General features: G+C 54.5%; 2 protein-coding genes across 7 annotated transcripts in view; both read right to left on the bottom strand.

Moving 5' to 3' along the window:
• The window catches only part of CDH16 (cadherin 16), a 53,537-nt gene extending 46,878 nt beyond the window's left edge, over window positions 1–6,659 (bottom strand). For 4 of the 6 annotated variants that reach the window (XM_029057398.1, XM_029057402.1, XM_029057403.1 and 1 more), the window contains exon 1: window positions 6,555–6,659. The gene's annotated coding sequence lies outside the window, so the exon portion shown is untranslated. Of the gene's footprint in view, window positions 1–4,658; window positions 4,688–6,554 lie in introns of those variants that run through there. The other 2 variants (XM_029057401.1, XM_029057399.1) reach the window with 2 other exon arrangements.
• Window positions 6,660–12,874: 6,215 nt separating this feature from the next.
• RRAD (RRAD, Ras related glycolysis inhibitor and calcium channel regulator) lies at window positions 12,875–18,442 on the bottom strand. Its single transcript, XM_029057420.1, has 5 exons — window positions 18,360–18,442; window positions 17,751–18,095; window positions 16,144–16,217; window positions 14,477–14,681; window positions 12,875–13,887 (listed from the first exon to the last, which is right to left on the bottom strand). Exons 2-5 carry the CDS (start codon window positions 18,085–18,087, stop codon window positions 13,610–13,612), a joined length of 894 nt encoding a protein of 297 aa, XP_028913253.1. The 5' UTR covers window positions 18,088–18,095; window positions 18,360–18,442; the 3' UTR covers window positions 12,875–13,609.
• Window positions 18,443–25,043: the final 6,601 nt, after the last annotated feature.

The following is a 25,043-nucleotide window of genomic DNA, read 5'->3' as shown; positions in this document are numbered from 1 at the left end:
ACCCCACTTGGTCCTGACCCTTCCCCTCCAACACACACAAACAGAGGAGATCCGGGCAAGAAAATACCAGCTGGCACAGGCCTCGGGAGCCGGCTCAGGGCCAGGCACTAAGCCAGCCTCAGTCACGGATCCCACCGCCTGGAGCCCAGCAGAAGCCTAGCACCAGGTTGCTAAACTCTCTGGCTCTGCTGCTACGCTTCATTGCTCCCCTAAAACAAGTTCCACCAGTTAGTTGCAAGATAAAGGAAAGTGGTTTGGCTTCTTGGAAAAGTTTGCTCAACTGAGGAGCTGAGGAGATGAGGCAGTTGCCCTGGGGCCAAACAGATGGGAGAGCTCTACCTCTGTCCAGCCCCCAGCCACCCTATCTGCAAGGAACAGATAGATCATGGCCAGATCTTCACTCCAACACTATCCAGATAATCCAGGCCCCCCAAAATCCACTTGGGCCTCAACAATTTGGATTGAGATGTCAGTCTACACCAGGGGAGCATATGCTTCTTATTGAATTTTTCTAGGGAATATTTTGTTTTAGGCATCGAGTCTCTCCCCCCACACACAAATACTCCACCTCAACCAGGGTAGGATTCTCTCTCAGAGCCAGCTAGCTGCAGGGAGTGGGCCAGACAGGAGCAAGAGATGTTTGTGAAGGCAACACCAGTGTTACCATCCCTGAGCCCATCCAAGATTCTGGTTGGAACCATCACCAACTGTCTGACAGCTGCTTGGGCTCTGCCACCTTCCTGCCCTGTCCCCCCATCCTGCTGCAACCAGGATAGCATAAGTGGCCCCCAAGGGCCAGGCAGGCTGGTGGCCAGGAGGGTGCTTAGAGGGGAACTCAGAGCCATTAACACTCCTGGGCCCCAGCTGTCAATCACATAGACTTCCAGCCCAATAAAGAGGCTTGAAGGAGACATGCCCTCTCTCCTGCTGTCTCCTGCTGAATAGTATGATGATGATAATGATGATGACAAAAGATGGTATTTGTTAAGCTCTTACTCTGTGCCAAGCACTGTTTTAAGTACTGAAGTAGGTACAAAATAATTAGGCAAGCACATGCTGAAGTAGGTACAAAATAATTAGGCAGGAACACAGTCCCTGCCCCTCATGGGGCTCACAGTCTAAGGAAGGAGAACAGGTATTGAATCTCCATTTTACAGATTAGGAAACTGGGTTCCAGAGAGGTGAAGTGACCTGACCAGGGTCACATGGAAGGCAAGTGGCAGAGCTGGAATAAGAACCCAGGTCCTCTGACTCCCAGGCCCGTGCTCTTTCCACTAGGCTATACTGCTTTTTGAGAATTTTTTTTTTATCCTAGAGCTTCCAGATGATTGAGTGAATTTTGTGGCCTGAAGAGTTCAGGTAATTTGCTAGTGTGCACATGGCTCTGGAAGTTCAGTGGGTCTGGAGTCTTGGGTCTCCTTACCCTGGTCCAGGGACAGGGAGAGCTGGACAATTATCCAGGGAATCTCTTTTCACTTGATCGGCTTTTAGAAATCTAGATAATTCAATCCGTGAATCAACCAGTAGTATTTACTAAGTGCTTACTATGTGCAGAGCACTGTGCTGGGCACTTGGAAGAGGACGATAGAGTTAGTAGATATCATCCCTCCCCTCGAGAAGATTTGCCCCACTCTCCATATCCCTTTGCTTGGGCAGAGAGCTTCTTTACTGTTTTTTTTTAACTCATCCAAATGCACTTTCAAGGACAGATGTAGAGGAAAAAATCTCCCCTTTGGCTAGGGTGGTGAGGGAGGGGCCATAGTGGCAGCAGCAGCTGGAGCTCATCACTGGACATCTGGTTGGTTGGCTGGCTGGTCACTGTAGGTAAATGGAGAGAGATGGAGAGAGAGAGAGAAACGGCCAAGCTGCCCCTCCCTGGCAACCCTGATTCAGTGTGGAGCAGAGGCGATGGTAAAATGGCAGGCTAGAGTTGGGATGAGGGAAGCAAGAGAGTTTAAAGATATGGGCATAAGTGCCGGTGGCGGGGGGGCAGGAGTGCAGGGGGCACCATCCATCCCTATCTAGGTGGATTTCTCTCTTTCCTTTTTTATTCTCTGCCTGTCTCCCAGCCTCTTTATGGCTGACTCCTTTTTTTAAGGTATTCATTAAGTGCTTACTACATGCCAGGCACTGTAATAAACACTGGGGTAGATACAAGATAATCAGGTTGGACACTGTTCCTGTCCAATATGGGGCTCACAGTCTTAATCCCCATTTTGCAGATGTGGTAACTGAGGCCCAGAGAAATTAAGTGACTTGCCCAAGGTCACTCAGCGGGCAAGTAGCAGAGCTGGGATTAGAACCCAGGTCAATCAATCGTATTTACTGAGCACTTACTGAGTGCAGAGCACTGTACTAAGTGCTTGGGAGAGTACAATATAATGGTTGGTAGACATGTTCCTTGCCCACAATGAGCATACAGTTTAGAGGACAGGTCTTCTGACTCCAAGGCCTGGGCTCTTTCCACTAAACCATGCTGACTCTTTCTTTCTTTTTCCCTGTCTATCATAATCTTTTGCTCTCTATCCGTCACTCAGTCTGTCTGTCTTTGCAGCATGGCTTAGTGGAAAGAGCACGGGCTTGGGAGTCAGAGGTTGTGGGTTCTAATCCTGGCTCCGCTACTTGTCTGCTGTGTGACTTTGGACAAGTCACTTCACTTCTCTGTGCCTCAGTTCCCTCATCTGTAAAATGGGGATTAAGACTGTGAGCCCCACGTCTTTCCAATAGCATCTCTCCTCACCTTGCCGCCCTGTCCTCTCTTCCCACTCTCGATGATCAGGTCTCCGCTCTCAACTCCACCCTCTCTACTCATCTCGACTCTCTCGCCCCCCTTTCCCTCCGCCACTCTCGCTCCACTAACCCACAGCCCTGGATCACCTCCTCCGTCCGCCTCCTACGCTCCTATGCTCGAGCTGCTGAGCGCTGCTGGCGAAAGTCCAAGCACCAAGCCGACCTCACACACTTCAAATTTATCCTTTCCTGCCTTATCTCTGCCCTCTCCTCCGCCAGGCAAAGCTTCTTCTCCTCCCTCATCGACACCCATGCCCGTCACCCCCGCCGATTGTTCCGGACCTTTAACTCTCTCCTTAGGCCCCCTGTTCCTCCCCCTCCCCCATCTCTCACCCCCAATGATCTGGCCACCTATTTCCTCACGAAAATCAACACGATCAGGTCTGAGCTCCACAAAGTCACCCCTCCGCCTCTCCCCTCCCCCCCCACCAACCCCCTCCCCTACTTTCCCATCCTTCCCTGCAGTATCCTCAGAGGAGATCTCCTCCCTCCTCGCAAGTGCCACCCCCTCCACCTGCGCCTCGGACCCCATTCCCTCTCACCTTATTAAAACCGTCGCCCCTGCCCTCCTACCTTCCTTAACTTCTATTTTTAACCACTCAATCTCCAAGGGCTCCTTCCCCTCTGCCTTCAAACATGCCCACGTCTCCCCCATCCTAAAAAAACCCACTCTTGACCCCACTTCCCCCTCCAGTTATCGCCCTATCTCCCTACTACCCTTCCTTTCCAAAATCCTAGAACGAGTCGTCTACAATCGATGCTTAGAATTCCTTAACTCCCATTCTCTCCTAGACCCCCTCCGATCTGGCTTCCGTCCCCTCCACTCTACCGAGACTGCTCTCTCTAAGGTCACCCATGACCTCCTTCTTGCCAAATCCAATGGCTCCTACTTCATTCTGATCCTCCTTGACCTCTCTGCTGCCTTTGACACTGTCGACCATCCCCTCCTCCTCCATACCTTATCTCACCTTGGCTTCACGGACTCCGTCCTCTCCTGGTTCTCCTCTTACCTCTCTGGCCGGTCATTCTCGGTCTCCTACGCTGGAGCCTCCTCCCCCTCCCATCCTTTAACTGTTGGAGTTACTCAAGGGTCAGTTCTTGGCCCTCTTCTGTTCTCCATTTACACTCACTCCCTCGGTGAACTCATTCGCTCTCACGGCTTCGACTACCATCTCTACGCAGATGACACGCAGATCTACATCTCCGCCCCTGTCCTCTCCCCCTCCCTTCAGGCTCACATCTCCTCCTGCCTCCAGGACGTCTCCACCTGGATGTCGGCCCGCCACCTAAAACTCAACACGAGCAAGACTGAGCTTCTCATCTTCCCTCCCAAACCCGGTCCTCTCCCAGACTTCTCTATCACCGTGGATGGCACGACCATCCTTCCCGTCTCTCAGGCCCGCAATCTCGGTGTCATCCTTGACTCGTCCCTCTCGTTCACCCCACACATCCTATCCGTTACCAAGACCTGCCGGTTTCACCTCTACAATATCGCCAAGATCCGCCCTTTCCTCTCCACCCAAACGGCTACCTTACTGTTACGGGCTCTCGTTATATCCCGGCTAGACTAGTGTGTCAGCCTTCTCTCTGACCTCCCTTCCTCCTCTCTCGCCCCGCTCCAGTCTATTCTTCACTCCGCTGCCCGGCTCATCTTCCTGCAGAAACGCTCTGGGCATGTCACTCCCCTTCTTAAACAACTCCAGTGGTTGCCTATCAACCTCCGCTCCAAACAAAAACTCCTCACTCTAGGCTTCAAGGCTCTCCATCACCTTGCCCCTTCCTACCTCTCCTCCCTTCTCTCTTTCTACCACCCACCCCGCACACTCCGCTCCTCTGCCGCCCACCTCCTCGCCGTCCCTCGGTCTCACCTATCCCGCCGTCGACCCCTGGGTCACGTCCTCCCGCGGTCCTGGAACGCCCTCCCTCCTCACCTCCGCCAAACTGATTCTCTTTCCCTCTTCAAAACCCTACTTAAAACTCACCTCCTCCAAGAGGCGTTCCCAGACTGAGCTCCTCTTCTCCCTCTACTCCCTCTGCCACCCCCCCTTTACCTCTCCGCAGCTTAACCCTTTTTTCCCCCTTTCCCTCTGCTCCTCTACCTCTCCCTTCCCCTCCCCACAGCACTGTACTCGTCTGCTCAACTGTATATATTTCCATTACCCTATTTATTTTGTTAATGAATTGTACATTGCCTTGATTCTATTTAGTTGCCATTGTTTTTACGAGATGTTCTTCCCCTCGACTCTACTCATTGCCATTGTTCTTGTCTGTCCGTCTCCCCCAATTAGACTGTAAGCCCGTCAAATGGCAGGGACTGTCTCTATCTGTTGCCGACTTGTTCATCCCAAGCGCTTAGTACAGTGCTCTGCACATAGTAAGCGCTCAATAAATACTATTGAATGAATGAATGAATGAACGTGAGACAACCTGATTACCTTCTATCTACCCCAGCGCTTAGAACAGTGCTTGGTATATAGTAAGCTCTTAACAAATACCATTATTATTATTATTGTCTTCTTTCCCATTTTCCCACTTTATTCTCCTACCTGATCCTAAACCACTGAACTCTCTCCCACGGAAGCCCTATCCCACTTTGAGCTTCAGAAAATATGTTCATTTTATTAAGTACCTGTCTCTCTGGGTGTCTCTATGTGTCTCTGTCTCTCTTCTCTCTCACGGTCTCTGTCTCCTTTCAGAGTCTTTTTGATTTCAATCCACTCGGACCCTGCCCCCATATGCCACTCTGCCCACTCTGAAGACTATGGTCTTCTCCAGCCAGGCAATGTTACCATGTCACTGATGAGGGTTTGATGAGGCTTTGGGGTGCTGAGCGCTCTCTCTCTCTCTCTTCCTGTCTCTCTCTCAGGCTTCCAGTTAAAATGCAGCTTTCTCGGCCTGGTGCCCCTGTCATTACCGGCCTTTGCACCCCCCACCCCTCCACCCGCCGGTCTCAAACGCTAGTCACCGGGACCTTTTCCACCCCCCGTTGTCTGGCGTCTCAGGAAACACAATAGTCAGTGATTGAAATTAAACGCCTTCTCAAGGCCCCTTCAGAGTCAGCCCCTTAGGACAGCAAACATCTCATTCTGAGAAAGAAGCCAATGAGAAATCCTGTCAGCTTCATAATTGGTTTCTAGGATGGACTGCCTCTCCTTCCTCCCAAATTGATAGTGGACATTTGTCTGCCTGCGCCATTGTCCTTGGCGGGGTGGCTTTCTCTGCCCTCCTAGATCTATTTTTGCTCTCTCCCTCCCAAACGTTATTAAAACCAGTTTTTATCAGAAGAATTTCACTTACCTGTTTTCCTCTTTAAATAGCCTGATTGGCATCCAAAGGGCCCCGGCCAAAAACCCGAGACTGAAGCACAGGCTTAGAAGCCAAGAGGGATGGAGTTAGAGCAAGGTGGGCAGTGGCCGCAGCAAAGCAGTGAATCTCCTCTCTTTTGCTGGGAAAGCATTTTCGAGTTCAGAATCGGGGACCTTCAGCCTTCTCTATTGTCCTCCCCCAGTCTCTCAGTCCAGTGCTCTAAACACAGTAGACTGTCAGCTTCTGGAGGGCAGGGATCAGGTCTACTAGTTCGATCAGACTCCCCTAAGTGCTCAGTCCAGTGCTCTGCACACAGTAAGTGCTCAATCAATACCAGTGATGGATGGATTCTGCCCAGAGCAACCTTGTCTAGCGTGAATAATTTCTTCCCTCCAAAGTACTCGGCCATGACCTTCGGCCCCCACCTCCTTATCTTCCTACCCAACTGGCCCCCTTACCCTGTGGTGGTCGCGTGGGTCCCGGACTTCGAGGCTTGAGGTGAAATGGGCAGAGAGGCTCCAAGAAAATGCCACTCACCCCACTGGATTAGTGAAGGACATAAGCTGGACATGGGAGGGCAAAGCAGCAAAAGTCTCCTTTGTTAATTATTGACCGTCGAATGAAAAATGTACCAATCACTAACCAGCGCAGGGTCTCTGGGCGGTGAACCTGGGCACAGGACTCCTGAGGCCTCGAGGGTTTTTGGGGTTTTTCCAGCTGAGAGAGAGGTGGGGGTGGTCTTTGCTTGCCGGTGAGCTAATGACCGGGGAAGACGGGAATTGAGCAGGCAAGGTTAGGCAGTCCCCAGCAGATCGGTGGACCAGCGGGGCCCTAAAGATGGCTCTGGGGAGAGCACCGAGGAGCGGGGATCTGACACAGGGCCAAGACAGCTCTCAGCCTCTTCCCCTCCACCAAACGGCCATGGTCAGGCGTTAGTCATTTCGCCACTGGACTACTGTGTTGGCTCCTCGCTGGCCTCCCCATCTCCAGCCTTCCTCCACTTCAGTCCCTTCTCCATGCTGCTGCCTGGATCCACTTCCTGAAATGTCATTCCTTCTCCTCTTCAGAAACCTCCAGTGGCCGCCCATCTTCCTCTGCATCAAGCAGAGATTCCTGATCATCGTCTTCAAAACTGTCCCCCAGCTCTCTCCATCTTTCCCTCGGCTTTCCTCGCCCACTACGCCCCTGCTCACACCACTCCTCCCAAGCCCACCTCCTGACTGTACCCTGCTGTCTCTTTTCTTGGGCGCCTCGAAGCAGCGTGGCTCAGTGGAAGGAGCCCGGGCTGGGGAGTCCGAGGTCTTGGGTTCTAATTCTGACTCTGCCACTTGTCAGCTGTGTGACTTTGGGCAAGTCACTTAACTTCTCTGTGCCTCAGCTACCTCATCTGGTAAATGGGGATTAAAACTGTGAGCCCCACGTGGAACAACCTGATTACCTTGTATCTACCCCAGCACTTAGAACAGTGCTTGGCACATAATAAGTGCTTAACAAATACTAACATCATCATCATCATTATTATTATTATTATTATTATATCACCACCAGGCCTAGAATTTCTTCCTTCCAAGTCTATCACACCTTGTGAACTTTTCTCTCAGTTTTCCCCATGTCTTGTGCTTTTGTTGCACTTCCCAAGCACTTACTGATACTACTACTACTATTAATAATAATTATGGTATTTGTTAAGTGTTTACTATGTGCCAGGCACTCTGCTAAGCGCTGGGATGGATACAACCAAATCGGATTGGACACAGTCCCTGTCCCACATGGGGTTTACAATCTCAATCTCCATTTTACAAATGAAGTTACTGAGGCACAGAGAAGTTAAGTAACTTGCCCAAGGTCACACAGCAGACAAGTGGCAGAGGCGGGATTAGAACCCATGACCTTCTGACTCCCAGGCTCATGGTCTATCCACTATGCCATGCTGCTTATCTTAAGGGCTTACACTGTGCCAAGCACTGTACCAAGCACCAGGGTAAAGACAAGATAATCAGGTTGGACACAGTCCTTGTCCCACACTGGGTTCACAGTCTAAGGCACTCAAGAGAAATCATTAACTATTACTCCTACCACTAGTTCTAATAATAATAATAATAATAATAATAATAATGGCATTTGTTAAGCGCTTACTCTGTGCCAGGCATTGCACTAAGCACTGGGGTGGATGCAAGCAAATCAGGTTGGACAGAGTCCATGTCCCACACGGGGCTCCCAGTCTTAATCCCCATTTTACAGATGAGGTAACTGAGGCACAGGGAAGTTAAGTGACTTGCTCAAGGCCATGCAGCAGACAAGTGGCAGAGCAGGGATTAGAACCCATGACCTTCTGACTCCCAGGCCCGGGCTCTACTACGCCATGACAGGCTAGGGGTGGAGCAATGGCCCAGGCTGGGGATTTGGGGACATTCTGTTGGTTGGGACTAGGTTGACCATTTGGGAGGTCATGCCTTTGGCTTCCAAAATCACATTCAGTGCCTGAGCATGTGCAGTATGTAAATCAGAACCTACAGAACTGCCCGAGAGCAGGGGACGACCAAGAGTGCGGAAGTGTGGAAATGCTGCCGAAGTGCTGCGGGGATTTGGGAGGAGAATGTGACCTGGGGGGAGGAGAGACGGATTGGATCGGGGCAGTCCTCCCGGAGAGGATGGGGTGGTCTGGGGTCTGCCCCAGGTGAAGGGGGTCAGGGAGTTCCAGGCTGGGGGCAGGGCGTGAGCGAGGGGTCGGAGGTGGGGGAGTCGAGAGTGAGGCCCAGTGAGAGTTCCACTGAAGAGAATGGAGAGTGTGAGTTGAGGTATGGTAGAGAGTGAGGATAAGTAGGAGGGGAGGAAACTGAGTGAGTGCCTTAAAACTGGTGATCAGGAGTTCCTGCCTGATGCAGAGAGGCACGGGCAACCACTGGAGGTTTCTGAAGAATGGAGAGACATACGTACACATTCTGAGACCCTGAGTCCTTGAGCTCCTTCAGGGCAGGGATCATGTCTACAATGACTCTATTGTGCTCTCCCAAGTGCTTAGTACAGTACTCTTTACAAAGTAAGCACTTAATAAACACCACTGATTGATTGATCGATGGCCCAGGCCTTGGACCAGATAGAGAGAGTCCTGAGTGTTTATGTGTGTGAGTGTGAGAGAGAGAGAGAGCTAGGAAGTGGGGGCCAAAGAGGGCTTTTTCCCAGGGGCCTTGGTGACCATGACCCTGAGGGCAACACCCAGGACAATGGGGCACATAAGGGCTAAACCCTTGACTGGCCAAATCAGAGTAGCATGTCTAGCTCCTCCCCAAGAGGAAAGTATGCCTGCAAGTAAAGAGCAGAGTGCTGATCTGGGTCTGTTCCCTCCAGCCTGCCATCCTCCTCCCAGAATTCCATAATCAGGGGAATTGCATTCACAGACTCACCTTCTCCCTCTTGCCCACCCAGGATCCCAGCCACTTAATTTAGCTTGTTTTCCCCATTATTTCCACGACATTCTGCGGATCTGCATGTGTCCGTCTTTCTCCACTCAGACTGAGAGCTTCTAGGGGACCAGATGCCTACCAGGTCTGACTTGGATCGTCCTGTAGTTGCCCAGTGCTTGGCACAGAGTAGGCTAGTGAAAATAATAATCAGAAGGAGCCCCCTCTGCAGACACCCCCTAGAGTCAGTGGAGACTTGAACCTTAGCTGAATGGGCCCTGTACCCTGCTCTTTGCCTTCAGCTACTGGGGGAGCATTTCCCGAGAGCCTGCTGTCAATCAATCAATCAATTGTATTTATTGAGCACTTACTGGGTGCAGAGCACCCTACTAAGCACTTGGGAGAGTACAATGCAACAGAATTAGCAGACATGTTCCCTACCCATAATGAGCTTACAATCTAGAGGGGGGAGACAGACCTTAATATGAATAAATAAGAAATTTCTAACATATAATTTAAAGATCTGTAGGTAAGAGCTGTGGGGTTGGGGTTGGGGCAAATAGCAAATGTCCAAAGGTCACAGACTGAAGTGCATAGGTAATGCAGAAGGGAGAGCGAGCCAGGGAAAAGGGGGCTTATTCACAGACGGGCTCTTGGACGAGATGTGACCTTAGTAATGTTCTGAAGGTGGAGAGAGTGGTGGTCTGGCGTATATGGAGGGGGAGAGAGTTCCAGACCAGGGGGAGGGCATGGGAAAGGGGTTGGTGGTGAGACAGATGAGATCAGGGCACAGTAAACTGGCCTTGGAGGAGCAGAGTGTGCAGACTAAGCTGTAGTAGGAGATTAGTGTGGTGAGATAGGGTGGGGCAAGCTGATCGAGTGCTTTAAAGCTGATGGTAAGAAGTTTTTGTTTGATGTGGAGGTGGATGGGCAGCCACTGGAGGTTCTTGAATAATGGAGAGACATGAACTGAATGTTTCTGTTGATAAATGATTCAAGCAGCAGAGTGAAATATGGATTGGAGTGGAGAGAGATGGGAGGCAGGGAGGTGAGAGGAGGCAGACACAGTAGTTAAGACGAGACAGGATAAGTGCTTGGATCTGCATGGTAGCAGGTTGGATGGGGAGAAAAGGACAGATTTTAGGAATGCTGTGGAAGTAGAACCGACAGGATTCGGTGACATGTTGAATATGTGAGTGGAATGAGAGAAATGACTCGAGGACAACACCAAGGTAATGGGTTTGTAGAGGGAGGATAGCAGTGTTGTCTACAGTGATGGGAAAGACCTGGGGAGGGCAGGGTTTTGGTGGGAAGATAAGGAGTTCATTTGGGGCATGTTTAATTTAAGGTCCTGGGGCGTCTTCCAAGTAGATATGTCTTCAAGGCAGGAGGAAATGCAAGATTGTAGGGAAGGAGAGAGATCAAGGCTGAAGACGTAGATTTAGGACTGAGGGCTGAGTCGTCTAGTGAGCACTTGGGAGAGAGAGTACCCTCGAAGAATACCATTAAAAAATACCGAAAATAAAGAAGAAGAAAAAAAAGAAGACTCTCCTCCCTGCCCTGCAGCCATAAGGAGCTGAGTCAAATGGGAGAGATGGGTAGATGTAGGTGATTTTCAGGAGGACGGGAGGCAGGAGGAACGAAAGTCACACTCGCTTGTCCAGTCCAGGGTCTAGTCGCTAGCCATTAGACTTTCTGATTGACAGCTGTGTGCCTCATTGCCTCCTTGTCAGAGCTCAGGTGTGTGTGTTGGGGGCTGGGAGGTGTGGGGGGACAGCTCTCTGAGACCCCTCCATGGCAATAGCCCATCAGGGGACTGGGCTGGAGAGGTGGAAAAGCTCCCACATCCCTCTCGGTAAGTCTGAAGTGGGCTGGAGGGAGAACTCCAAAGAACTGCTCAATCAATGGTATTTACTGTACGCAGAGCCCTGTCCCAAGCCCTGGGGTGAGTTCAATAGAATTAGTAGGCAAGATTTCTGCCCTCAGAGAGCTTACACACTGGCCCTAGGCGGGGATTGTGTCTGTTTACTGTTGCATTGTACTCTCCCAAGCGCTTAGTACACTGCTCTGAACATAGTAAGTGCTCAATAACTCCCATTGCATGAATGAATGAATGAATGAATGAATGAATGAATGCTCAGCCCATCCTTCCTTATTTTGTTGTGGGGCTCCAGGCCAGGAGGCAAAGCTGGAGTAGAAAATTCCTTCACAGAGTTGTACCACACCTTCTTCTTTGGGCAGGGACATGGGAAACTTTTTCTGGGGGGCCCATTGTGAGAGGTGACCTGGTAATCCATCGTGATGATTAGAAAGCCATTCATCGCCCAGGGACACTCCCTCCTCACCCCCTCCGGATCTTCCTCTCGTTCTTCTCCAACACATTCTCCTAGGAATGTGATGCTGTGCCACCACCTCAGAGACACAATGGGAATGAGATGGAAATTCCCCTAGCTCTCCTCTCTAGAGGAGTCCAGGCCTCTGGGGCAGGAGATGCAGGGGTGAAGACCAGATTTCTCTTGCCTTGCCCAGTAAACCTCAAGAGACAAGACAGACATATCAGCAGAAGTTCAGAAGCACCAACATGCTAGGAAGTTTTCTGCATCTTTCTGAGGGCCTCTTTTTCCCCAACCACTGCTCAGTCCAAGAAAGTCAAAGAACTCTCCCAGCATGCTCCCAGGCAGGCTGTCCATGTTCCAAGAGGTGGGGCAGGGGCATGGGGCACAGGCAGGCCCCCAGGTCCCCAGAGAGAACAGGGATGTCGATAGGGCTGGAGAGTAGGGGGAGGAAGAGGAGAAAGAGAAGGAGGAGAAGGAGAAGGAGGTTGAAGAGGAGGAGGAAGAGGACCAGGAGGAGGAGAAAGAGGAGGAGGAAGAGAACGAGGGGGAGGATGGGAGACAGAAAAGGGCCGGCAATGGCAGCTCACACCCGTAGGGGAAAAGAAAGTAGCCGGAAACAGACAGACTCCTTGGATACCACCAATGCTGGACCAAATATTTCCACCATCCCTTCCTGGAGGGGATGGGAAATGGCCAGGAAACAGGAGGGGCAATCAGCAGGGCAGAGCTGGACTCTCAGACAGGCTAGGCTCTCCGATTGAAGCACAAAATGGCAGCCCTGTGAGCAGTCCCCGCCTGGCTGAGAGCAGCAAATTGACAACTGGGCAGACGCCCACCTGGCCAGAGTTCCGGCCAAACACTGGGTCAAGAGTGCCCAGCTCCAGTGAACACCACGTGAACAGTTAAAGCCAGATGCCCCGTGGACATTTACAGCCCAGTTCAGACTGCTCAAACCCAAACCCACACTGTTTCTGCCCACTGTAAGGCACACGACAGGAACTCGGGGTGTACTGTGCTCACCAGAAAAACAGTGCCTCGCCATTAGAACAGGAAATAATACTTTATTATAAAATCTGCATGTAAACAAGTAACAAATTGGATAACAGTTGATGGAAGTGCAAATGAATTTACTTCATAAAACATATGAAACTCCAATATATATATATATATATACATACATACATAGATATATGCATATATTTTGATTATCTAGCCCCAATCTGGATGTGGATGAACTACCCCAAAGGTGTCTTTAAAATGTCTTCGTCGTGTTTATTTACTGGTAAAATGTATGGGCCTGCCAAGAAGGCTGCTGGAGGTGGTGGTGGCCACCATCGCCACCGCCACCGGATCCAGCACCGTTCTCTCCGCTCCCTTGGCACCACCTGCATCCCCGGGACAAGACGAAAAACAACCAATCGAACACAGTGGCAACCCAGGGGCCTGCCTGGAGCCGAAGTGGGTTCTGCCTACTGCCCGCCCCCAGCTGCAGGCCTCAGCAGTAGACTCTTCCTGTGGCAGCTGCTTGGGAGCCTTGTGGCATGGAGGGGAGACCGGACCGGGCCAGGCCGGGCCGGACCAGGCTGGGCCAGGCCAGATCAGGCCAGATCAGGCCGGGCCAGGCCAGATCAGGCCAGATCAGGCCAGATGGCGGCCGGATGTCTGTCACCGTGACTTGTCGGTGGCCACTGTCGGGGCCTGTCCAGATTTCCTGTCCCAATCAGTCCAGGGCTGTTTCCCAAGCACCCCGGGCATCCTCTGGCCCGTCCCAGGACCCTAGAGCACAGACAAGTCATGACAAGACTTGGACTTTGCCTTGAAGGCCATTTTCTTATTGTTCTTGGCCACAATCCTCCCTAGGAAACGCTTAGCCCTCTTGCCAATGCTTTCCCTCCGCTTCGTGTTGGCCATCCTCCGGGCATTGTCCTCTTTGCTGTCTTTGCGGAGCCGGATCTGCCGAACGATGCCCTCGAACAGATCCTGCACGTTGTGGTGGAGGGCCGCCGAGGTCTCGATAAACTTGCAGTCAAACACCACGGCGCAGGCCCGGCCCTCTGGAAAGGGAAAGGGCCCGTTCAGCGGGGCGCGCCCGAGGGATAGGGGGAGGCTGGGGAAGGGAGCCACGGCCGTGGCTCCTGCGGGTATTTCCCCGTGGGGGCCCTGGACGGGCAGTCAGAGGTTCCGGAAATGTTGCTGCTGGGGCTGGCTGATTGGGTCCAGGCCCTGACTTGCCAGCTGACCTCCCTGTGGAAACGGGGGTGACCTCGCCTTCTCCCTCCCTCCCTCAGGTGGAAATCCACAAGGCTACTGCTGGCCTGGACAGCTCTCCCCACTAACCAGCTGAATCCTGCTCTGCAGAGTCCCCAGGGAGGAGGGGAGTCCCCAAGCTCAGCTCAGGGCCACCACGTCCCCAAGCAGAGGCACCCAACCTCCTGGACACCCACGTACCTGCCCATCTCCACACCTGCACACATGCAACCCCTCCTGCCCCTTCCCTTCTGCCCTAAGATCCCCATCAGGCTGTGGGGTGCACACATCGCAGAAAGGTGGGGTCTGGAGAAGGCACCAACTTGGGACTGACAGTTCGGTTTGGGGGGGTGCGGAATTCTGTCAGCGGGCCCATGTCCCGGGGATGGCACTCACCGTCCACGGAAACCTCTCGGGACCTGACGAGGTCACTCTTGTTGCCCACCAGGATGATAGGAATGTCTTCCGTCTGCCGTGCCCTCCTCAGCTGGATCCTCAGCTCTGAGGCCTTCTCGAAGCTGACTTTGTCAGTGACCGAGTATACAATGACGTAGGCATCTCCCATCTTCATGCAGTGGCTGGGAAGCCACTGACCCTCATCCTAGAGGGAAAGGAATTTCACCCTCGAGTGGCCACCCGCCTCCCAGCCTCCCACAGGCCAAGCTGCGGCTGCGGAGGGCTCCAAGGAGGGAGTTGGGGCGTTGGGTTGGTAAGCTCCTCTAGACTGTAAGCTTGCTGTGGGCAGGGAATTTGTATGTTATATTGTTCTTCTGTACTCTCCCAAGCACTTAGTACAGTGCTCTGCACACAGTAAGCGCTCAGTAAATGCGACTGACTGACTGACTGACTGACTGGGGAGGAGGGCTCTGCGGGGTTGGGTGTGGGTTTATTTCCCTTTCCAGCAGCGTGGCCTAATGGATGGAGCACGGGCCTGGGAGTCAGAGGACCTGAGTTCTAATCCCAGATCTGCCACTTGTCCACTGGGTGACCTGAGGCAAGTCACTTTACTTCTCTATGCCTCAGTTCCCTCATCTGTAAAATGAGGATTAAGACTGTGAGCCCCATGTGGGACATGGGCTCTGTTCAATCTGATTAGCTTAGTACTGTGCCTTGCACATAGTAAGCGTTTAACAAATATGATGAAAAAAATATTAAGCCGGTCCTCCCCCTTCCACCCACCCAACTTTTCCGCCTACACAAGTCAATTAAGCTCTTTGCAGTTAGTCAGTTTATTCCATGGAGGAGCACTTTCCCTCAGGGGATGATAGCATAGGATCAAATGGAGGACAAAAGAACTAAAGAATAATAAGAAGAATTGTGGTATTTGTTAAGCAATCAAGCAATCAATCCATCCATGGAATTGAGTGCTTACTATGTGCAGAGCACTGTACTACGTGCTTGGGAGACTACTATATGCTTACTGGATGCCAAACACTGTACTAAGCGCCAGGGTAGACTCCAGAGGGGAGGGTGAGGATCCTGGAAAACTCTTCGTCAGCAAGATGGCCCCGTGCCAGTGCCCGCAGCCTCCCAGCCACGGCCCCTCCTGCCACCCGCCGCCTCCGCCTCCTCCTCCTCTTCCTCTTCTTCCTCCTGACTCTCTGGGAATTGGTTTGAGGCAATGACTCCCCAGCTTTAGAACTGCTTTAGAGATGAATCTCTCTGCCATAGCAGCCCGAGAGGGGACTTGAAATGAGCTGCCAAGGCCGACCCAGTGACTCAGACAGTCGATCAGTGGTATTTATTGAGCACTTACTGTGTGTGCAGAACACTGTACTAAGCACCTGGGAGAGTACAAAACAACAGAGTTATGTTACAGAGCTTTGGCAGGCTGGCTTGGATACTCCTGGAGGGGCAAGCCACGATTCAGCCAGGAATCCTGTGACTCTCCAGGGCTGCCAAAACCAGTCCCCAACAGTCCAGTAGGGTGCACTGCAACGAGTGGGCGCTCAATAAGTGCTGCTGCTCCTGCTCCTTCTCCACCTCTTCCCCAAACAATCCTTCATTCAAGCAGAGACCCAGGTTAGTCAAGCAGAGTCCCCCATTAGTCGGTAAGGAAATACCTGCTCCCAAATGTCAAACACCACAAGAGAGGCTTCTTCCCCATCTACCATGATCGACCGGTCGTAAGTGTTCCCTAGGGGAAACACATCAAGAAAATCCCATTACTCCTGATCCCCTACCAGAGCCTGGATGGTAGACATGGGTGAGCTAGAGAGAGCGTGGGTGGGGGTGGGGGGTGGCCGGTGATGTCGGCTGGCCGTAGAGACCTATTCTAACTTTCAAAGGCCCGGAAGGCTTCGCTCTGCCTTGCTGGAGACTTTTCCTCTTTTGCCCTGGGACCACCCCCATTTCTCCCAGGCCAGGGGATGGGGCCTTGGGGCAGGAAGTGGGTAGGACGCAGAAATCCCCATCCAAGTAGGCAACTGGTGGCGGGCACAGGAGCTGCCTGGAGCTAACGAGGCCAGGAACGAGGGCTGGAAGAGACCCCCGACCCCCTGGTTGTTCTGCTTTGAGTTCCACCTTCACCATTCTTCCATAAAGTCCGAGTTTCTGTCTCAACGTCTTTAGGAGCTGCTCGCCCCTGTCTCTTGCCAAAGCTAGTGAACGCTGCTGTCCCTCATTCATTCAGTCATTCATTCAATTGTATTTATTGAGCGCTTACTGTGCGCAAAGCACTGTACTAAGTGCTACAAAAGTGCAATTCAGCTCCTCTCCTAGAGGAGCCCCAACGGGTTCTCTCACAGCAGACCCTATCTCACCGTCCCCCTTTCCTGTGCGAGGGAAGACCCGCTTGCTCTGCACCTGAGGAATTGTGGCTGGCTGGGCCCAAGCTTCTCCCAAGCCCTCTCAGCTCCTCTTGGTCCCTCTCAGTCCAGTAGCCTACAGGCAGCAGCTCTCTCCAGAATGGAAAGCGCAGGACCCAGCTAGACTCCACTTCCTGAGCGGGGGGCAGTCAAGGCTTTGTGGCTTTATCCCGCTGTTGCACCCTGCGTGCAGGCGCGGACACTCACACTCACACTTAAACACATCCTCTCCCACGCTCTTTCACTTTTCCTCTCCTTTTTCACTCTGTCAAACTTTCTCTTTCACTCCATCCCTCCTCTGTCTGTCTCTCTCTCTCTCCCCCGCCTCCCCTTCTACTTCTTTTCCCTACTTTGTTTTCTCTCCCTGGGCGACAAGGTGTCGTCGACTCCCGGGCAGGAGCCGGGCCTGCTGTGAATCAGGAGGTCTGGGTTCTGGTCCCGGCTCCGCCACCGACTGGCCTGCCGTGCGACCTTGGGCCAAGTCACTTAACCCCTCTGGGCGTCCGCTTCCTGCTCTAGATCCTGCCTTTCCCACCTCCCGGGACTGTTGTGAGGATGAGACGAAATCACAGCTGGGAAAATGTTTGGGGACAACGGGAGCACGAGACATGTTGATGGCGTGTCGTCAGTCCTCCTGCCCTCCCGGGGCGTCTCTCCCCAATTTCCTTTCCCGTCCCCATCCCTGGACGCCCCGATCTTCCTCAGCTCCGGGAGGGGGCGCCAGGCCCGTCAGGAGGGAGCGCCCTGCCCTGCCCTACCCGCTCCCTCCCCCGGCCCGCCAGGAGGGGGCGCCCTGTCCTGCCCTGCCCTAGCCGGACCCTCCCCCGGCCCGCCAGGAGGGGGCGCGCCGCCCGTCCCCTCACCCGCGACGTCGGCGTCGGGGCAGTCCTCGACCCCGCCGAAGATGCGCGCAAGGCTGGTCTTGCCCACGCCGTGCTCGCCCAGCAGGATGACCTTGTACAGGCGGCTGTCCGAGTCGCTGCCGGAGGAGGCCAGGGAATCGGAGGAGTCGGTGGCCCAGCCGTCCCGGGGCCCCCGGCCGGTCGACAGCTCGCCCAGGGCGCCCGCGGGCAGCGCCGCCTGCAGATCCCGCTCGTCCACCGGCATGCTGCGGCGGTGCAGGTGGTGCTGGCCGGCGAACGGAGTGCTCCCGCGCCGCTTGTCCAGGCAGCGCAACTTGTCCCCGCGGTTCAGAGTCATCGCGGCCCCTGGGGGGGGGGAATCGGGGGGGAGGGTGGGGAGGGGGAGAGGGGCCGTCGGCGCCGGCGGGGCGGCAGCGGCCTCGTGGGCTCAGGGGCCGGGAGCCATGGGCCCCCCCGGTGGTCGCACGCTGCCCAGCGCCGGGCTCCCCGGGCGATGGCCCGTCTCTCCGGAGCCGCGGGGTGGTGGCGGTTGGGGGGCGGGGGGAAGGGGGGAGGGGGCCGGTCCGGGCCCCTCGCCGGCCGGTGCCGCCTGCAGGTCAGGACACTCACCTACCCCCTCGCCGCTGGCCCGGCACGAGCCCGGCACCCGGCGCGCTCCGGATCCCCACCCGGCTCCGCTCCCGTCCCGTCCCGTCCCGTCCCGTCCCGTCCCGCTGGCCCGGCTCCGGCCGCTCTGGCCGCCAGCCGCCGCGCCGCTTATTTATGTCTCCGGCGGCCCGCCTCCCCGGCCCCGGCCGGCCCCACCCCCCGCCGCGGGGGCGGGAGAGCGGGGGCAGAGGGGAGGGGGATCCTGACGTCTCCGACCGAGCCCGGCTCGGCCCCCTTCCCCCGGGACGCCCCCCGTGCGGTACCGGGGGATCGCACTCGTTCCCTTCTCGGCCGACGCCTCCGGCCCGGTAAGGGCCACCTTTAGCCGCCCGCTCCGTCACAGTGACCTGACCCCAGAAATTCCCCCTTTCCGGCGGGGGGCGAGAGTGGAAACTTGGAGTTCTGCCCTCCGCGAGGAGTTAAATGCTCAATAAACGCAATCGATCGGCGGACGGGCGGCTGGAAACCGAGACAGCCCGGGAGGAGCCAGAGAGGCCCCTCGAGGTCTCCGATCCCCCGAGGAGGGGGGTCGTAGCTCCAAGTCGCGCCAACCGTTCCCCGTTTAGGGCCAGACCGCCCCTCGTCCCTTGGGCATCCAGCGCCTCCGACCCCCCGGGGCACCCGGGTGAAGGAGCGCCATCGCCCCGGTGGCTTGGGCCCGACGCACGTGGAGCCTGACTCGGAGGGGGGCAAAGGGCCCAGGCCTCGGAGAAGGGTGACCGGGGGCGGGCGGGGAAGCAAGTGTCTCAGAGCCACCTCTCCGGGACGATTTTAGCTTTTGACCACGACTCTGTTTCTCACCGCCGCGGCAACCCTGCCTACGCTGCCCGGCCCAGTCAGGGACCTGGCGTCCATCCTTCATACCCCCGACTCCCCTCCGCCACTCGAGCTGCAGGGCAGGGTTGGTAGAAATCCAGGAATCCAGATCACTGCTCAAATACTTCGCCTGCTGCCCGCCGCCCGCCCCGGCTCTCCGTTTCACTCTCGGGGGGAGCCACCGTCAGCCCCTTTCAGTCCTCTCCCTCCTCCCCTGAGGTGATCCACAGGTATACGGGTTAGGTGAGGCCAGCTCCAAGACAAGGGGATGGCCTAAATGGTCTCTGGCAACTCTGTGACTTCTGGGCTTCATTAACTGTGTGAATTAGGCTTTGCCCATTTTGAAGATTCCCCTCCACTTGGCACATCTCGCTTTGGGAAGAATAGGTGAGAGCTGCACCAGAGGGCTGGCTTTTCTCTCCCTCTCTCTCTCTCTCTCTTTCTCTCTCTCCATCTCTCTCTCTCCAGTCAGCTGGTCTACGAAAGAACAAGCCCCAGCTATGGCTGAGGTCCCAGAGCACCCATCCCAAAGGGAGTACTTGCCCCTCTCACAGAGAGTCCTCGGAACAGCAGCCCCTCTTCCCATCGTGGCGTAGTGGCTAGAGCACGGGCCTGGGAGGCAGAAGGTCATGGGTTCCAATCCCGGCTCCGCCACTCGTCTGCCGGGTGACCTTGGGCAAGGCACTTCCCTTCTCTGGGCCTCAGTTACCTCATCTGGAAAATGGGGGTGGGGATTGTGAGCCCAACATGGGACAACCTGATTACCTTGCATCTACCCCAGCGCTTAGAACAGTGCTTGGTAATAATAATAATAATAATGTTGGTATTTTGTTAAGCACTTACTATGTGCCGAGCACTGTTCTAAGCGCTGGGGTAGATACAGGGTCATCAGGTTGTCCCACGTGAGGCTCACAGTTAATCCCCATTTTACAGATGAGGTAACTGAGGCCCAGAGAAGTTAAGTGACTTGCCCACAGTCACACAGCTGACAAGTGGCAGAGCCGGGATTCGAACTCATGACCTCTGACTCCCAAGCCCGTGCTCTTTCCACTGAGCAACACTGCTACATAGTAAGCGCTTAAATACCATCATTATTATTATTATTATTATTACCTCTTCCCCCCCACCCAAGAGTCCCCCACCCAAGAGTCCAACCAGGTCAATCTGTGAAAGCCCTGAGGAACCTCCATTGTGGATTGGGCACCAGAGGCGGGGGCAGGGGGGGATCTGTCACAGATTAAAATCATTCCCGCTTTACATGAGCTCAGAGCCCCAGGGATAGATGGATTCCATCTCTCTTTAGATGATTCAGTTGCTTATGATGATGATGATGATGATGATGATGATGATGATGATGATGACGATGATGGTGACACGCTCTGGGAAGGGTATTGGCTAATGCTAAATTAATCAGTGGTGTGTATTGAGTGCTTACTATGAGCAGAGCACTGTTCTAAGTGCTTGGGAGAGTACCATGCGAGAAGCAGCGTGGCTCAGTGGAAAGAGCCCGGGCTGGGGAATCAGAGGTCATGGGATCGAATCCTGGCTCTGCCATTTGTCAGCTGTGTGATTGTGGGCAAGTCACTTAACTTCTCTGTGCCTCAGTTACCTCATCTCTAAAAATGGGGATTAAGACTGTGAGCCTCACATAGGACAGCATGATTACCCTGTATCTACCCCAGCGCTTAGAACAGTGCTCTGCACATAGTAAGCGCTTAACAAATACCAACATTATTATTACCATACAACAGAATTAGCAGGCACGTCCCCTGCCCATAATGAGCTTACAGTCTAGAGGGTGAGGCAGACATTATATAATACACACACATACACACACACACGCAGGTCACCGCAGAGATCTGAGATCAACAAGATTTCTTCCACTGGGCGGGGGGGGGGGGGGGGGGGGGGGGCGTGCAGGGATCTAGAATGAGGGGAGTCCTACCTCCTGAGCAGCTGCTTTCCACAGCCACCAGCTCCCTCCAGGATCAGGTGTGGGGACTGGCTGGCCGGCCCCGGGACCACGGGCAAGTAGCTCTCTAGGCGCCTTACCTTCATCCTGGCTGCGGCCTATCTACAAGGGTAAGAGGGGAGGATCGATTGATCGATCGATTGATGGATCAAGCCCCGACTGACTGCCTTCCGTTCCTAAATGACTTCTCGGCCAGCCAGTCAGAGAGGAGGTGAATCATCAGGGAAATCACCCGGTTTTGCTGTCAGCCTCATTACTCTCCAAGTGATTGTTTCCCAGCCTCGTTGATCGAGGCGTCGTGGTGTCCTTGGGACAGACAATGACAGTTATTCACCCGATCCAAGGAGGGCCAGGCAGCTCCCCCTCCACCGGGGCCAAATGGCGGAAAGGCCGCCTGCCATTCGCAACACCTCCCAGGGCTACAGAACCAGACTGCCCCGGCCCCATGCCCACTGCTCTCCTTGCTCTCCCCAAGCTGAAGTGCCACCCCAGGTCCTGGCCCAGCTGCCACGCTTGCGACGGCGGGATGGGGAGGGAAGCAGGTCTCTTCCAAGCCCTGCCCGTTCGCTTCCTCCCGAACCCTCCCGTGTGCAAGTCGAGCGACCCCAGGAGCCTGTGGGTGTGGGGCGGGGCAGCAGAGACAAAGCAGCTCGCTGGCTGCTGAGGCCACCCCTGCTGCCCTTCTTAGGGTGGCAATTTGGCCCGAGTTCAGCTGGTCTGCCCCCAGCCTGGGACCACCAGCTGGATGGGTGGGCGGGCAGGTGGGCGGCATGCACGCCAAGGGGTGCCTACGATTCTTGGTGGTCATCGGTGAACTCCCAGGCCACATCCGGAGCCTCTCCCCATAGTGGCTTCCCAGATTCTGAGCAAGGCCTCCCCCGGGGACCCTCCTGTCCTGTCCCCTGACCTGGTCCGCTGTCCAGCTTACCTCCGTCACAGCTCCTTTGCCCATACTGTGTTCAAGAACGGTCTCCCCTCTCGCCCCTGCGGGAGATCACCAGGGTTGCTTCTTTGCCCTTTTAGGGTAGGCTTGAGGAAGAACTTCCGAACGGCGATTGAGTCTAATGGAGGCTGGGAAATCCACTCCCCTGCAGGTCTTCCGAAGAAAAATTCTCCTCTGTCAAGATTGGGTTTGGGGGGGGATCTTTCTTGGAGGCAGAGAGCTGGATTAGGTGATGACTTGAGGTTGTTGGGATTCTGGGGCCGTTATTTATGCCCCTCAGCAGTCATCCCTCACCAAAAGCAATAAAATAATAATGTAATAATAATAATAAAGCAAGGGGGGAACTGATCGACACTGGTAGTCGTCCATCACCGCCTCTAGTTTATGGAGCTTCGCGGCACCCCCCCACCCCCTTCTTTACAGGAAGAAGACTGTTCCCTGGTTCAGCCCAATGTGGAACCTGCCCCGGCAAGATGTTTTTCAGGGTGAGGGGAGCCAGGGGTCTGGGGTCAGGTCAGAGAGAGCATAGTGGGCCCTTCTGGGCCTCCTTCTGGTAGTAATAGTAACCTACTGTTTTTTAAGCCCTTGCTGTGTGCGGAGAGCTGTGCTAAGAGTGGGGCAAGACTACAGACAGCAGTGGAAATTAGGCAAGACCCCTGTCCCTTGGGGGGTCAGCTCACAGTCTAAAAAGGAAAACGGGGAGAGGGGACTGGTGACGGATAAATCAGAGTGATGAAAAGCAAGCACAAAGGCAACGGGTGGGCCCTGGTGAATAAATCGTAAAAAAGCAGAACAATGACCGGCCTGTCCCTCCCCTCGGGGTCTCCAGAGAGTTGCCCCCCAGGTTGTAAAGTCAAGAGACTCATGGGTCCGAAGTTCTGGCCCGAGGCCAGTGACCAACCGCAAAGATGAATCAAACAGAGATGAACACCGTAACTCCCGCCAGAGTATGTCCTTGAAAGGGACACCTCTCCCGGCAAGCCTGCTGCTTTCCTTCAGGCCGTGGCTCTGTACAAAAAGCTCCCACCAGAGAGGCAGCACTGTGGAGGCTGGGAGAGAGGAAGTTTGGCAGGTAGGATACGCGGGAGGAAACTCTGGCAGGGGACTCCCTCAGTTCAGCGCAGTTTCTCCACTGTATCAGAAGCTGGGAGGTTGTCCAACATCATCACCCGGCCCTGCCGCTGAAATGATAGCTTAGAGCAGGGTGGCAAATATCCCCTCGCCCGCTCACCCAAGCTGCTTCTGCCAGGAGAGTGGCCAAGATTCAGGTTTCTTCCATTTTCTTCCTTGGTTCCCTGGGAATCCATGTCTGTGCCATGGTCACTCTTGCTCCTCTTCTCTGCTGCTGCTGTCTCTGAAGATCTTTTTTCCAACTGGAACCGGCAAAGCAGCACTGCCAACTGAAGGGCCTTGGCGGAGGTTGGGCACTGAAGGACCCAGGAATCATTGGAGCAGCAGCAGAGCCCCAGCCCAGCTCGAAGACAGAGAGAAAACACAGGAGAGACAGACCAACCCAAACTGTCCTACAGCCCCAAGCGGGGCCATGTCCACCCCCCATGGACGCAGACTGACTGGAAAAGGAACGGGAGACGTTCGGGCCAGAAGAAAGAGGTCATCTCTAACCCACGAAGAAGGGACAAGCTTCCCTCCACCTCGGCCCAAATTACACCCAGTGAGCACTCAATAAAGATCATCATCGAGTGATGGATTGGGGACCGAAGGGGGAGGAGGCCAGAGGCACGGGGAGACCAGTGAGGAGGCTACTTCAAACGCTTAGCTGGGAGACGACCAGAGCTTGGACCGGGGTGGTGGCTGTTTGGGTGGAGAAGAAGGGGCAGAGGGAAAACTGGCAGAATTTAGCAGTTGCCTGCTGAACCAAGGAGGCGAACTGGAAAGTGAACTGAGCGGAATGACCATTCGTCCATTCTGGAACTGGATAGTCGGGTTCTCAGCTGGTCTGTCCCCTGTCTGGTACCAAGAGGGCACCTGACAACCTTATGTCCAGTATTTTTATTTGTAAATGCCTAACAGTTCTCTGAATTTCTGCGGAGAACACGTGTGTGTGTGTGTGTGTGTGTGTGTGTGTGTGTCTGTCCTTTCTCAAATTACATGAGTTCCGTCCAGTCTATTGGTGGCTCCACAAGGAATGCAAAACAAAAAGCTTATGCCGCAGGTTGCCAGGACTGCGCAGAAGTACAAGCCCCAGTCCTTCCCACCAGGTAAATAAAAACCGGCTTTTATTTAGGCATTTTCAACAGTTTCATTATAAATCCATCCACGGATTTGAACGAGATTGTGGAGAGGGGGAGGACGAGGGCAGAGAGGTGTCCAGAATTCTTGCGCTGTTGGTGCCAGCCACCCAAACCCAAACCGGGATCCCTAGGAAAGCGTCTCGGCTCTAGGCCGGCAGTGGGTGTCAGCCAGCCCTGGACCCAGCATCTTCCTCAGGGTAAGCGACTCCCTGAGCGGTGAGGGCCCCATTCTCCCTCTGCACTTCAGCGGTTGCTCTCGGGGCAAGGCAGGGCAGGGTGAGGAGAGGCGAGGCGAGGTGAGGCGGGGTGAGGCGAGGTGCACAGTCCGGGGCCGAGGAAGCGGGCAGCAAAGGCAGCGGCAGCATCCATATTTGTGCAAAATATGCTCATTTAAACAAAACCAAATCAATCCAGAGTGGGAGTTAAAGATGTTTGAAATGTCCCAAAGTGCAGGCTGCAGGCCAGAACCCAGCCAATGGGCAAAGGCAAGTGCCACGATCAGGTGGGCAATGGGCTAGGGGGAGGGAGCTGGGAGAGCCCGGTGCAGTGGCACAGCCACCTGGGAGAGCTGTAAAGACCCCGATGCCACCCATCTCTCGTGGCTCTCAAAGCCCTCATCCTCCAACCCAGGGCCCACCCAAATCCGCCAGGCCCCAGCTCTC

The sequence above is a fragment of the Ornithorhynchus anatinus genome, unplaced genomic scaffold (assembly GCF_004115215.2).
Source record: "Ornithorhynchus anatinus isolate Pmale09 unplaced genomic scaffold, mOrnAna1.pri.v4 scaffold_93_arrow_ctg1, whole genome shotgun sequence".
Taxonomy (NCBI): domain Eukaryota; kingdom Metazoa; phylum Chordata; class Mammalia; order Monotremata; family Ornithorhynchidae; genus Ornithorhynchus; species Ornithorhynchus anatinus.
Note: the sequence above shows the minus strand (reverse complement) of the source record. Positions and strands in the feature narration are given on the sequence as shown.

Bases quoted from the DNA above. Each gene is read 5' to 3' on its own strand.
- RRAD (XM_029057420.1), bottom strand. From the start codon at position 18,087: ATGACTCTGAACCGCGGGGACAAGTTGCGCTGCCTGGACAAGCGGCGC. The intron at 16,218-17,750 runs GTGAGGGGACGG...TGTTTCCCCTAG, and splicing joins CCCCGACGCCGACGTCGCGG to GGAACACTTACGACCGGTCG. The intron at 14,682-16,143 runs GTATTTCCTTAC...CTTTCCCTCTAG, and splicing joins TGTTTGACATTTGGGAGCAG to GATGAGGGTCAGTGGCTTCC.